The sequence below is a fragment of the Cloeon dipterum genome, chromosome 3 (assembly GCF_949628265.1).
Source record: "Cloeon dipterum chromosome 3, ieCloDipt1.1, whole genome shotgun sequence".
NCBI lineage: Eukaryota > Metazoa > Arthropoda > Insecta > Ephemeroptera > Baetidae > Cloeon > Cloeon dipterum.
This window is the reverse complement of record NC_088788.1, coordinates 18,838,282-18,851,980: the sequence shown is the minus strand read 5'-3', so window position 1 is coordinate 18,851,980 and position 13,699 is coordinate 18,838,282. Positions and strand designations below refer to the sequence as shown.

At 40.3% G+C, this 13,699-nt stretch overlaps 3 protein-coding genes across 3 annotated transcripts in view; 1 reads left to right on the top strand and 2 right to left on the bottom strand.

The window, feature by feature from the left end:
• Positions 1–13,699, bottom strand: part of Secp43 (tRNA Selenocysteine associated protein) — a 197,258-nt gene that overhangs the window by 159,308 nt on the left and 24,251 nt on the right. The window lies entirely within an intron of this gene.
• Positions 353–10,698, top strand: LOC135940779 (serine/threonine-protein kinase meng-po-like). The gene is made up of 6 exons (XM_065485831.1): positions 353–744; positions 4,260–4,334; positions 7,241–7,486; positions 7,676–7,895; positions 8,564–9,003; positions 9,990–10,698. The coding sequence occupies exons 2-6, from the start codon at positions 4,266–4,268 to the stop codon at positions 10,317–10,319; spliced, it is 1,305 nt and encodes a 434-aa protein (XP_065341903.1). The 5' UTR covers positions 353–744; positions 4,260–4,265; the 3' UTR covers positions 10,320–10,698.
• Positions 10,783–13,545, bottom strand: LOC135938346 (uncharacterized). The gene is made up of 5 exons (XM_065481962.1): positions 13,468–13,545; positions 12,962–13,162; positions 12,441–12,887; positions 11,523–11,774; positions 10,783–11,474 (listed from the first exon to the last, which is right to left on the bottom strand). The coding sequence occupies exons 1-5, from the start codon at positions 13,543–13,545 to the stop codon at positions 11,232–11,234; spliced, it is 1,221 nt and encodes a 406-aa protein (XP_065338034.1). The 3' UTR covers positions 10,783–11,231.

Here is a 13,699-nt window from a genome sequence, read left to right as displayed (position 1 = left end):
TGTCATTTGTGGTGGCGTGGAGAAATGATAAAGTTTTACGGGTACAAAACATTTCCTTGAATTTTTTACACTCTCAACAATTAAAAAAACTCTTTCTCTTTTTATGGAAAAAAAATTACAAACTCAAGAAGTGGAAGTCGAGTGTTCAGCCGCAGGGGTGGCGTGCGTGCAACTGCACCATAAAGCCGCCGGGAGGGCAGAAAGGAGCGCCGCCGCCGCTGCCGCCAACAACGGCGACGACGACGACGAGTGTTCTGTGTGTGTCCGCCACCTCATTCTCCCATCTCACTCGACATTGCGCGCGGGTTAAAAATAGCCCGGCAGCAAGCAGCTCGCATGGGTGTGCTGTGCAGACCGACCCCTTCGAGTCAGTCAGTCCGGCATTGTCAGCGAGAGCGCCTGTCGTGCCGCAGCCGAGCGAAATGATCGCCTCTTTGACCGAGCGCCACCGAAATTAATTAATTCCGCGTTTGCCGCCCGGGCTGCATCGATTGCCTTCCGGGGTGAATAATAATAATGTGACTGCTCCTCGTGTTTCTCTCTCTTTCTCTCTCTCTCGCTCTCTTTCTCTCTCGCCCGGTGAACTGACTGAGTGTGTGCGACTATTTTTGTTCGCGTTTTATATGCGCGCAGCCGGTGCATGTTCAACGCTCAAGTGGACGTGCTGCCGCCGTCGCGATCGTCTCCACCCAAATCCAGTCGCCCTACTCGCTTTTCCTCATAGACGACATTTTAATTGAGCTGGTGAGTGCTTCCATATCTTTTTGGGGATGTCGGGGAAAAATAGACAAATTTTCATTTGTGTTTATTAACCATAGTAAACCCGTTCCCAATTATTGATCATCCGAATTACTAGCCCAATTTTCGGGAATGGTGAGAATCTTATACAATTGTGTACTCTTTACCCTTTGCAACATCTTTATAATCATTTCAATGTTAACTAGTTTCTTAACAAAAAATCATGCTCTAGATTTTTCCATGAAGTATTATTTTAGATAGTTCAAAAGGGAATACCTTCAAGAAATTACCCCAGTAAATTTACAAAACAGCTATAATTTCGTTGATAACAATACAAGTTAACACAAACACAACTAATAATAATAATAATATCATTAAATTTCTGCTCGGCGAATGGTAGTGAAGCAATTTGTGCAATTTTTTAATTAAAATTTGTAACAATTTAATTAAAATTTGTAATCAGATTTTTTACTTTAAATGAATTAATTATGAATTTGCTGGTAAATTTTTGTTTTTGGAAGATAAAATATATCAATCTCAATGATTATTTTTTTTAAATTATAGACGTGAAAGGTTCCTGAAACTACGAGAAATTTTCAGAAGCTTTTTTAAGCAGGTCAGAGATTTTCAAACGAATCATCCTGCTTTTATTTATAGGACCAAATTAATTTAAAACATGATGGTCGATAAAAATTGAATTTTTCAACTTACAACTGTTTTTATATTTGGAAACAAATTCATGCAATACATTTCAATAAATTAGCTCCTTATCTTTAGTTAATTTATTTCCCTTTTTGTGACAAAAAAAATCCACTCACTAAATTCCACCACCACATAAATTAAAAATATTAATTCCAACACGACCCCTTTTTGAGATAACAAAATCCCAAACGAAAGCTTTCAGCTTTGCTAATTTTAACAACGTGGTGAGTGCAGTGGACTGGAATAAGAAAAACTCTCAATAGGAACTCCCAAAGGATTACACAAACACTGACGCAACAATATTAAATGACACACACTAGTGCGAATTGGTTGCGAGGCGCGTGATGTCTATTGCCAATTAAAATCTGTGCGCATCTTCTCTGCCAATTCACGTCCGCGTGTTGCCAGCCTACGCCACTCACAGTGCTCCAGCCTTTCTGCACAGTTTTGACGCCTCGTTTTCATCATTGAATCCACGTGTTCTATTAAGTGAGACATCCCTTTCAGTGTCGGCCAGACACCGCACATCTTACAAAGGAGATCCGCGTTTTTGAAATAGATAAATTTTTTTACGGGGATGAGGATTTGACGTAAAATTTAAATTAAATTGAAATAAAGAAAGTGTTTGAAAAGAAATCACACATAAAACCTCACAAATCATGCAACACGATTAATTTTTTTGGGAGAATATTATTGCACTTTGTAGGTCATGCATTTCAAAAGGCTTTAATTTGATTTTATTTGCCATAGAAATTCTGAAAATAGGAGTGCAATTTTATTGTATAATTTTTGTAACCGGCAGCCACGTTAGCCGTAACTGGACAAAGTGAGCGGCTAGCACAGTGTGACATCATCAGTGCCATGGCTGTTGATGTTGATGTTCAGGACACTCCCTGATTGTTTTTCCTTACCGATTGTTGGTTTTAAAATAATAAGCAACGAATGAAAATCCAACAAGCAGCCCAACAATCACATCCTGATCTTTGGTACCTTTTAAGCAGTAATGGCGTCACAATACATATACTGGCCGCTCTCTCGCTTAACGGCCGATTCAAAAATATTCCAGCAGCACTCGCTGTTTTTCAGAATTTTAACCTTATTCGCACAAAAATTATATTTGCGAGTGCAATTTCTTTAAAATTGGAATGTGGAAGCAGCTACCTAGTGATTTAAAAAAGCTTAGAGACAAAAATTAGCTAAAATTAAGTCAAACAGTGATTTAAAAAAATGTTTTACAACACATTTTTTGTGTAGACATCCAACAAGAGATTTTAAGTAAAAATTCAACTGTCCCGTTTTTATTTTCGTGATTTTCCGTTGTTTCACGTATCGCATCTCCAGACATTGCGCGCGTGCCACTCTGCTGGAGCTAGTTTGCTGATTTTGGCCCTTGGTCGGGTGACGGACAGACAACGAGACGCCGTCCGGGCAGCCGGCTGCGCGTCAACCCCCGGGGTCGTTTATCTCCACCCGCGCGCATTCGTCATAGCCGGCACTAGCGTTCTGAAAGCTGAGAGGCGTATTTTCTGTACGCTGCACGCGCTCCTGTATTTATGTTTTGCTGTATAACTCTCTGCCGCGGCTGCTGCGTGTCGATTTATTTTCACGTCTCTCATAAATAATATTCTTTATAAATCTGCGTCCGGCGCGGAAAGACGTCATGCGTGCTCCACTTTTTAGGACGTCCGCCACTTTTTAAATGACCGTTGGTGTTTACGTTTCTAGAAAATGTTAGTTTCGCTCGGCAAACCTTCACACCTTTCGATGACAAAGTACACACCTTGATTTATATCGCTGAAAATTTTTGAAAAAAAATCGTGTTACGACAGCCGTCTTTATTTATTAAACTCTTCTTTTGGAAATAGGTCGACATTTTCTTTCACATCGTGTATACATTATTTATTCCAGTTCTCCCAATTATATAACATGACTCCTTTATATTCCATAGCTCGAGCCATTTTGCATCTCAGATGTCAGATGCAAAACATAGTCAAATTTCCTTTATCAAAATCATGTCAACTATAGTTTTTATTCAAATTTTCATATCTATTTCAAATTTCACTGTCACTCTGTTTATAAATTAATAAAATATTCAATTTAATTTTAGACATGGTTTGAAATATTTCTCAGAAGCTAGATTTATATTTAAAAAAGGTCTAACTCCATGAAATGCAGGCTGTCTTACAAACTAGCAGACTTTTTAATTGATAATATCCTCAAAGATCCAGATTTTTGTTACCCCTGAAAGTATTTGACCAGAACTGAAATTCGGACTTTTTCACAAACAGACATGTGTTCGCGCGTCACCCCTGCTATGCCATCAACTTTTTAATTTGTAAGAACAGACAGTATGACACAACTGTGACGAGGGCAGGGCCGAAAATTTCATTCGGCAATTAGGTAGAGTGGCGCCGGGCCCAAATAAGGGGCGCACCTTAACGGTATAGCGTGTTTTTATTTGGGGCGAGTTCTAGATGGGACTTTGACGACAAAAGTGTACACTTTCTTGTTAAGGAAATTGTTCATTCAAATAATTCCCTGGGCTGTTTAGAAATGTAACTAATTAACTCTGATCCAAAATAGTCTCGAACACGACATAAATTTCGAACTGCGTCTTCTTGAAGTCATAAATTTTACAACGCAACTAGATACATACACACATAAACAGATTTTATGGGCGGAAAACATATGGTGGCTTCTAAAATTAATGGTGCCATTTGTTAAGCACAATTTTTAATTTATATTGAATAATATTTTTAAATCAATTATAAAAATAGAAAAAGTTGTTTTAATCTTTTGTCCTTCCTGTTTCATTTCAGCTGAAAATGGGGAGCTCAGGAAAGAAAATCCACCCTTCAAACATTCACAAGATTCGCGAGTTTGAACTAGAAAAGGTGAGCCAAAGTGTTACAAAACCCCTCTCGCGTTTTGCGCAGACAAGACAGAGAGAGAGAGAGGGTCACAACATGAGTCAACAGCCAGCGTCGTCCACTCTCGTCGTATATATCTGAGGAAATCTCTGATTTTTTCTGCCTCTGGTGACTTCTTTTCTTAGCCACAACTGTTTCAATAATTTTTCGAAATTAAATCCTAGAATTTATTAAGGTCTAAAACTTATAGGTTCCAACCAATTTTTCAAAATGAGAAATAGAGAAAAGAGAAAAAATTAAAACACCTGATTTTGATAGTGCCATAGCATTCTTAATGGTAATAAATAATATAAATCTAACTGGTTCAACCTTGAATTTTATTTTAATTCAAGAAAATATTTCCATGGACACCAGAATGCAAAATTAATCTTTGGACCGCAGCAGCAACCAACAATGAGAGAGCGGCACCGAGCAAAAGCGCCAAAATAGCCCTGCTGTTTGCCGGCCGTGCTTTAATTTAGTTGCTTTCTGCGAGTTGCTTTCGCCAGTGCGATTGCCGATCTTTGTTTACATGCGCACCAGTCGCTCTCTGGTATATAAAGGCGCACACACACACATTTTGGCATGCGACCACACGACTTCAAAATAATAATAATTAGTTGCTTTTTGACCTGCTAATGGCGTTTGATACAATTTAATTGGAGCGTTTCTTCGTCCTTGACTCGCTTTTTTGCGGAAAATGGATCTCGCAAATTGCCTTTCCTCTAATTAGACTGTCAGCGTTCACTTCTCTCATGACTCAATTGATCTATTTTCGGATTTTTATAGTTCATCGTACGAAATCAAAAGTATTATGTACGCGGTGGCAATTGGAAATCACTGGCCGCGAGCCACGGGCCTTAACTCATCGAACGAATACAATCAAGGTCCGAACAACAACTTCCCCTTCGCTGCAAATATACCGACGTGCCGACGCCGACGCGCGCGCCGTTTAGAAAATTAGCTTCCGTGAACGATTTGCCAAACGCCCCTTGCTTTTTTACATTCTCTCTGGCTGATGAAATTTTTAGCGAATACCCCGATGACAGACCAACTTTATTTCTGTCCATTTTTAGAATAATATCTATTTCCACTTTTGGCAGATTTGGAATTAAAAATTAAAACGTCTACGTGACTAAAACATATTTTGAACAACGCTCAAAACGTCACGGGTCGGAGGAAAAAATTGGCACGTAGTCAATTTATACCAGAATAATCAGCATTTTCTAGTAGATTTCGTCATACAAAATAATAATTTTTACGGGTAGTAGCACTGGAAATGTTTGGAAGAGTATCTCATCTCCCCGTAGGGCAATTTAAAATATACGGTGTGTTTTGGATTCCTCTCGCCGAGCCTGATCGAACTATATAATACTAAATTTAATGTTCTAGGTCAAGGTCAAAGGCATCTACTGTCAAATTTGGTTTCTAAATAAAATTTTGTAAATGAGCTTGGGATTTTGGTACTTTGAAAATGTGCCTAAAAGTTATCTCTTGACATTAGTGAACTTGTGTAAAATTTTCTGAGTGACATTCCAATTAGTTTTCAAGGAATTCCGCTTTAAAACTCGAAAAATGAATTTTTCGACTTTTCCATGTTTATAAATGATTTTGCTAACTCCAAATCTCGAGTTCTAACCATCAGAATTGCATAAACAGTCCACCCTTAGACTCGTATCCACTTTCCCTGACCAGCTGAAGGGAGTAGGGGTTCTAACTCTCAACTATAAAATGGATTCTTCTTCTGCTATTAGTTTTATTTTAATTATTTCAATATTTTCCGATTTTATGCGTCAAACAAATACTCCGTCCTTTCTGTGCTTCGTCTATTAATATAAAATTCCCTGTGTTTAAGGGTCGTTAAAGGCGTATTTTTAAAGTTTGCACGCAACAGGCAATAAAATTGCCTGCTCGTTACGACCCTTTCGAATCCCCTATCACTTGTAAACAAGCACGAAAGCTCCGGCGCTCGAACAACAAAAATCTAAAATCGAGCCCGCAGCCCCTTTGATTCGAATGAGAACTAAGAAGAGACAAGAGACGTTTGCATAAACACACGCGTGCGACGAGGAAGACTTCTTCTTTTCTCATTTGCGAGCGTTTGGTTTTGATGCCGTGAGGTCGCTCGTTTTTAAAACGCTGGCTGTTGTTATGGCGCCTCTCCAAGAGGTTTTGCGCAACTTTACGCCTAATATATATGCTACCGTCACTCTGCTCTCTGCCTTAATTTCCGTTTAATTTTCATTTAACCACTGCACGACACACTTTTTTGCAGGACAGAATTCTTAAAATGCATACATCTCAATCCGTTGTGAATCACTCTAAAAACAGCTATTTTCTGTTTGCGTGAAATAAACATAAGTTACGCAATTTCAAAAGACCTTTGAGCACACTTTAAAGTTGGAAAATCACTTAAAAATGTTATGTTTCAACTGTCAAAATCCGTTTTGTTTTGTGTATATTTCTTGTGAAGTAGACACGAAATTGTGATAATTTTTATTGCTTAAATTTTCAGTGGGTAAGGAACTGTTGCTATCAAAACTCATGTCTCTGGAACAATAAAAAGCATGAGATTTACAAAATCTCATAAGTGGTTTTTAGTTTGATACACAAAATTCAACAAATATTTGTATTCCCTTTTGCAAACAAAAATCACCAACCTGCTTTGTCTAAATTTGAACCTCGGCTCCACTCTGCTCGAAGCAAGTTTTCTGCAAATCGACTGACTGAGAGCGCAATAGGATTTCGCACAAGCGAGATTCCAAGAGTTTGATTCTGAAAAAAAAATGTTAAACACACCATTTTAAATGATTTCATGCGACTTCAAAAGAAAAATTAATCTGTCGTGGCGAGTCATGTTTTTTTAACTCTTACAATTCGCTGTCTTTCAGGTGTCCTTGACGGAGGATTACGACATCCTGCAGGTCGTCGGTGAGGGATGGTTCGCAAAGATCCTGCTGGCCGAGCACCGCGCCTCCGGCACCGAAATCGTGCTCAAAGCACTGCCCAAGGTGCTCAACACGTCAGCAGACTTCTTCAGAGAATTCCACTACAGCATTCACCTCAGCGTGCACAGGAACATCATCAACAGTGTTGATGTCGCCTTTGAAACGCCCGGCTTTTACGTGTTCGCGCAGGTCGGTAACCTCACACGGGGTTGATTTTTGGAGGCACTTCTTTAACGGGAGAAGCAATTAAAGTAAAAATAATTTATCCATGCCTGTAAAACCAGAATTTTATGTTGTTGGTGCCATAAATTAAGCCTATAGCATTTTAATAGCAGCCGTTTGAAAAACAGAATTTTAACTATCTGTATGTGTATGTAGGAGCATGCTCCACTTGGTGATTTGGCAGCGAATGTGTCCGATAACGGTGGCATCGGCGAGGCGCAGGCCAAAAGAGTTGGTCGCCAACTAGCTTCGGCGCTTGACTTCATGCACTCCAGGGACTTGGTGCACCGTGACATAAGACTGGACAACATTCTCGTCTTCAGGTCTGACTTCGCCAGAGTTAAGATCTGTGACTTTGGAGAAACCAGAAGAGCAGGTGAATATCTCATAGATTAAACTTAAAAATGTTAAGCGTGTATTTTTTATCGTATTTCTTGAAGCTAAAAGATATCTGTGTGTGAAAGAAAACTGAAGAGCGTTTAATTATTTTTTTATAAATAATAAACCCAGCTCTTTCTACGTATATAAGAAGGTTAAAAAAATTAAAAGGTCCAAAATGTACCTAATTTTGATTGTTTTGATGTTTTCAAAATATTTTTTTAGCAAAGATACTTATTTGGGAAGTGTTCCGTTTTGGTAACTCAGCGGTTTTTTTAATTTTAAAAGCATAAAAATCGCACTTAATTCGATCGATCTTGCTACGAAAATATCAAAATTGTAAAGTTGATTAAAATCCAACCACTTAATAATTAACAAGAAAACACGGCAATTAAATATTTTAACTAAACTACGGAGGCGTGGATCTATAGCGAACCAAAAATAATGAGAACTCTTCCTTTGGCAATCTTTTATCAAACACTTTCAAATGGTAGCAAAAAAAGCACCAATTTTCGGATTAAAAGGTGCGCTCCCCTTTTAAAATTTAACTCTTCAATGGCAGAGTAACAATTATAGTATGTAAAATCCTTCTGGCTTTTTTAATTTAAGATATTTTTTCATCATTGAATGCAGCCTCAATATCAAAAAAATTTGTTCCCTGTGAAGGTTCGGTGGTGTTGCGGCGGAAGAACATAGAGTGGCTGCCGTACGCGCCTCCAGAGGTTCTGGTGACGGACGCCGAGTCGGCGTACAAGGCGGAGCCGTGCAACGACGTGTGGCAGTTCGGCGTGGTGCTGTTCGTGTGCCTGACCGGCTGCCTGCCGTGGCAGAAGGCGTCCAAGACGGACGACCCGCGCTTCTCGCGCTACGCGCAGTGGCACCAGAAGGCGTCAGCCAGCGGCCCCACCGGCCTGCTGGCCGCCGCGCTCGTCTCGCCGCGACGCAGGCCGAAGCTGTTCAAGCTGTTGACGTCAAGGGCGCAACGCATGTTCCGCAAACTGCTCGAGCCCAAGTCCGAGAAGCGGACGCTGCTCACGTGCAACGCCACCCCCGGAGGACTCAGCGGAGAACTCGGCAAGTTCCTCGACGACAGGTGGCTTGTCAAGGTCAGTTTATTGTATATTTAACAGAAAATTGAAAAGTTGCACATAGGGAATCAAAGAAAGGAACGCAGAATTTCTGCTTTTTGCAGAATTTCTAGCAAGACTAAAAACAATTTTTAGTGCCTAAATTCCTGAAATCTATATTACTATTTCAAAAGTTTTCCAATTTTAATTGTTTTCATATCCTACCACCAATGATTATTGTTATTTATTCATTATTATTTATACATCCTTTTCAAACTCATTCTTTGAATTTTAGTCGTTTTTTTGTAGTCTTCTTTTCATACTAGTTATTTTCCCTTAAAATTAGATGGTTTATTGACACACATGTTTTTGGCCCGATTAACACGTTTTTACTGTACCAATTTAGCATGTTCACAAAAATCGTACGTTTTATGAAAATCTATTTACCATTTCCTACATTCTCTATCGCATATAAAAACACTGTTATGCATACAAAAATTGTCGGAAAAATCATTTTTGGGCCGAAAATACCATTAAACCATTTCCTAACGCACAGAGCAAAAATATGCACTAGAATTAATTAGCTTTGCCGATTTAGGCGGGTTTAAACTGTTTATAGACTTATTTAGACGGGTTTGGCAGGGTTAGGTAAAAATTTTAAATGCCTCCCCTATAACAAAACGTACTTAAAAAAGAAGGACAAACCGCATTACAATTTTCCAGTTTTAAAACATGAAAAAGCGCTAATTTCCGAAAATATTAACGTCTAAAAATTATAGCCCGCCATTTAAATGTCTTGAATGTTTCATGAAGTCCTAGAATCAGCCGCGGGATTTTGGTTGGTTGGCTAGCAGGTCAGCTTCACCAAATTCCACCCAAGAGGCGGTGACTGGCAATTTTTTTATCAGCAGCAAATTTAAAAATTATTAAAAAGACAAGTAAAAACCAGAAATTTAGTTTACTGCAAAAGAGAAGACAATTAAGAAATTTATTTTTTTACTCAAGAAATAAAAACATTTTTCCAGGTGTCAGAAAACGAGACATCGACGGACAAGGAGAAGGCGGCGGAGCTGTGCCCTTCCATGTACAGCTACCACAGCAGTCCCGAGGAGAAGAACAAGCTGCTGGCCACCCTGACTCAGTACGGCGTCGAGACGACGGTGGACCGCGGCGGCAAGAAGGACCGCATCCGCCAGTGGGTCCAGAGCAGCTCCATCCAGGAGGACGAAGAGGAGGAGGAGGAGGAGGCCGACGATTTCGGCACCGAGGACTACCCTGATGAGGACGAGGACGGCGAACCTTACGAGGGCAGAGAGCGCAGGCAGTCGTCGTCAGGCACGGCGGCCAGCAAGTAACTGTTCGCGAAAAGTGCATGAGGAAAGGACCTTACAGGGTAGAACCTAATTTTGACACACCACTCAACCACCCCTGCTGTTCCAGTGATTTTCTTTATATGATTTTCAGCGTTTTTAGTGATTGTCAAACCTATCTCGTGCTGACACAAAGAGTCAGTAAAATTTTAGATAATAGGGATGCACTGATTCTGGTATTCACATCTCTAACGGAGGACGTTTACATGTGATGAGATATAGTCGCGTGTTGAAAGCTCAAGTGTTTTACGCGTACTTTAGTTTTTCATGTGGGTAAAAATATCTTGAGCCAGATGCCAGATAAATACACCTTTGTACATTTGATCTGATTTTTTAATTAATAAAAAGAATTTAAAAATTCTTATCCAAAATAATTTTTATTTAAATCTCAAGATGATTTTGACTTAAGTTCGTATTAAAACAATGATTATAGAGTGTTGGGAATTTTAGACTGTTTTGGAGCCAATTTAAATGGTTTTTACCCATTATTTTCAGCGATTGTCTTTTCCAATTTTCACATTTTCGGGGTATGTAATTCTTTTACACAGTAGTATTTTCTTAATACTACCAGGGTTTTCTTCACCAAAATGGATTTTGCCGTTTTTTTCCAGTCAATTTAATAATTTATCTAATTGATCGTCCACAAATACACTCTACCTATATTGTACCAAACGTTATTAGTGTTAATCTGGCTTCACATATAAAACGTTTTTTTTACGATTTTGTTGCTCCAAAGACAGTTGGTTCAAAAGTTTTAACATGCGTTAGTCTTACTCATTCGGCATTCTGAAGAAACTGTCTAAAGTTCCCTGTCCTTTTATTAGCCGTTAAATGGACCCGGTATACGTATATAGCAATAATAGCTTTGAACACTCTGTGACAAGTTGCTGAATCATCCTATGTCCATTCATCCGAGACTGTTGACTCACAATCTTGATCTGGATGACAAATGCTCGCCCGTCTCAGGGCCAAGGACGCATTTAGCTGATCCATGAGGCTTTCTCGTTGCCGAAAAAACTTGGCCTGCTCTGTCGAAACGGGCCGCAATTTCCCCTTCTGCTGTTGCAAATCCATCGCACTCACGGGAAACGCCGCAGGCTGCTGCGTTCGCCGCGTTTCCACCACCTGCGCCCTCAGAGGCTGAAAATTATAATTAAGCGCGGTTCAACATGTCCCTCAATATTTTACCACGTTAATGTCACTCGAAGTCATGGTCGAGCCCACCAACGACAGAATATCCGCCAGCCTCAGTGCACATCCTGCAGCTTCCTTCAAAAGCAGAGCTTCGGGAATGGGACTGGGCGTTTGCGTCTGCGTGACTCGTTTTTGTTCCTCGCGTGACGATCTTTTGGTAATGAAATCAAGGCTCGCACTCAACTGCTGCAGCACCAGCCAAGTTTGTCTGGTGCACGTTTGCTGGTTCTCCAGCAGCTCTAGAACCTGAAATTGGTTGATAAAAAAGAAAAAATTGCTATTTTAAAAAAATGTATGCAACCTGAGCATCACGTATGCTTTAGAGCTGCATAACTCCATTTAAATGGAAAAATCAATAGTTTTCGAGATATATATGGACGGTAAAAGGTTGAGAAATGGGCATTTTTGGGTTCAAGTGAACAGTGCGAAAATCAAAATATCACAATCGGTTGGTGTTTACCCCCGAAACATGCTTCGTTTCGCCCATGAGGTCAAACAAGATCATCTGAGCAGATTATAAATCGAGCCCTGGCGCCAGGGTAGCACTATAGCCCTTTAGCCAATTTATTGTTAATTACGCCTAACGGGCTCTGTATTGGTTCGATTTACAAAAGATTTGGACATCGTTGGAACGGCCAAGTTAAGTACTTTCACAATTTAACCCTTTGGAACGCCCTTTGAACGCCCTGATTTGCCCAAAATCTCGTTCCTGAGCACCCATATAAATTAGAAAATTAATAACTAATCCAGAACCACCACCACACACCAGCCTAAAACCTACAATAAAAAGGGACCAAAAAAAGAGCTAAACTCCCCTTTCAAATTCAACTTATTTTCTTTTTCTTGATTTCTTTTTGGTTAATTAGGGGTTAAAAGATCCACAGTGTCATCAAACTTTTATTTTTTTCGCACCTTTTCTTGTATTGTGACCAATTGGTGGCAGTTTCCATCTTCCCTGGAAATGTGAACACTGCAGAAATCCATGTCCAAATCTTCGATCTCACTCCTCTCTCGCGCCAACTGTTTTCCCTGGTCCAAGAGCTCGGTTTCGTCATCCTCATGCGCCTTTCCCAGCAATTTTTCCGCCACCAAGCGTGCTGGCACGGGAAAGCTGAATCTGTCTTTGCTGACAAAGCAGGCAGTTTCGATCGGCTTATCTTGCTCCGACCTGGCCTGGCTGTACTGGCTGTTGGATTCGTCCCCCAGGGAGGACACGTCGCCGGCGCTCGACGCCGAGACAGACCACTGGGACGCGGTGGAGCTGCACTTTCCGATTGTCTCGTCCTCGGCCAATTTGAATGCCGATCCACTTAACGAGACGTCGTCATCGTCAGTCAAATCCGCCTTTATTTTCAACGCCTAAAATTTGAAGATTTATTCACGCTGCTGTTGATTATTCATGATTTGATGTCGTGCACCTTTCTCTTGCACACCGTCCATGGCCTTTCAACCTCGCTTTTATCGCACCTCTGGTGCGATTTTATCACACTCTTGGCCGCGCTGACGGGCGCCGACTTGAGTGCTCTTCGCTGGTTCGTCAGCTCTACATTGTTCTTTCGAGTGGAGCGCAAACGAGGCGCCGGCAGGCCCACGATCGAAAGCTCGAAAGTAGCGTTTGAAACCGCTGAATCGCTCTGTAACAACATCCGTGCCTGCTCAATGTGACGCTCAAAATCATAAAAGGAAAGCATGCTCTGTGTGCGATTTACTTACTCGTACATCGACACTGCGTTTCTTTTAAGTACGGAATTTAAATTTAAATTTTAACTCGTAACTTCAAGGGTAGGCAACTTTAAAACATAGCAAGACAATAAAAACCTTGAATGATATACAAATTTGCGTATTATTTCCAGGAAGTACTGAAATGGCCTGAAATATTTTGAACTATCCTTCCCAAACTAAAGTATCCCAGAAATAAGCGCTATGATTGGGTAATTACCTGATCACTTGCTTTAGTGCTGCTTGTAGTGCTGCTAGGCGTGGACGACTTTGGATTGAAATATAGTCCTGGAGCCATGATTTAAATTAATCTTGATAATTAACTTACTTCACATAACTCTTTTGTTTGCAATCTGCGTATGCAGTGGATGTTTATTTATCACCCCTCCGTGGCTTGTAAAGCGACACGCACGGTTGCATAGCAACTCATAGGTGCGATATTTCAGTGCGTG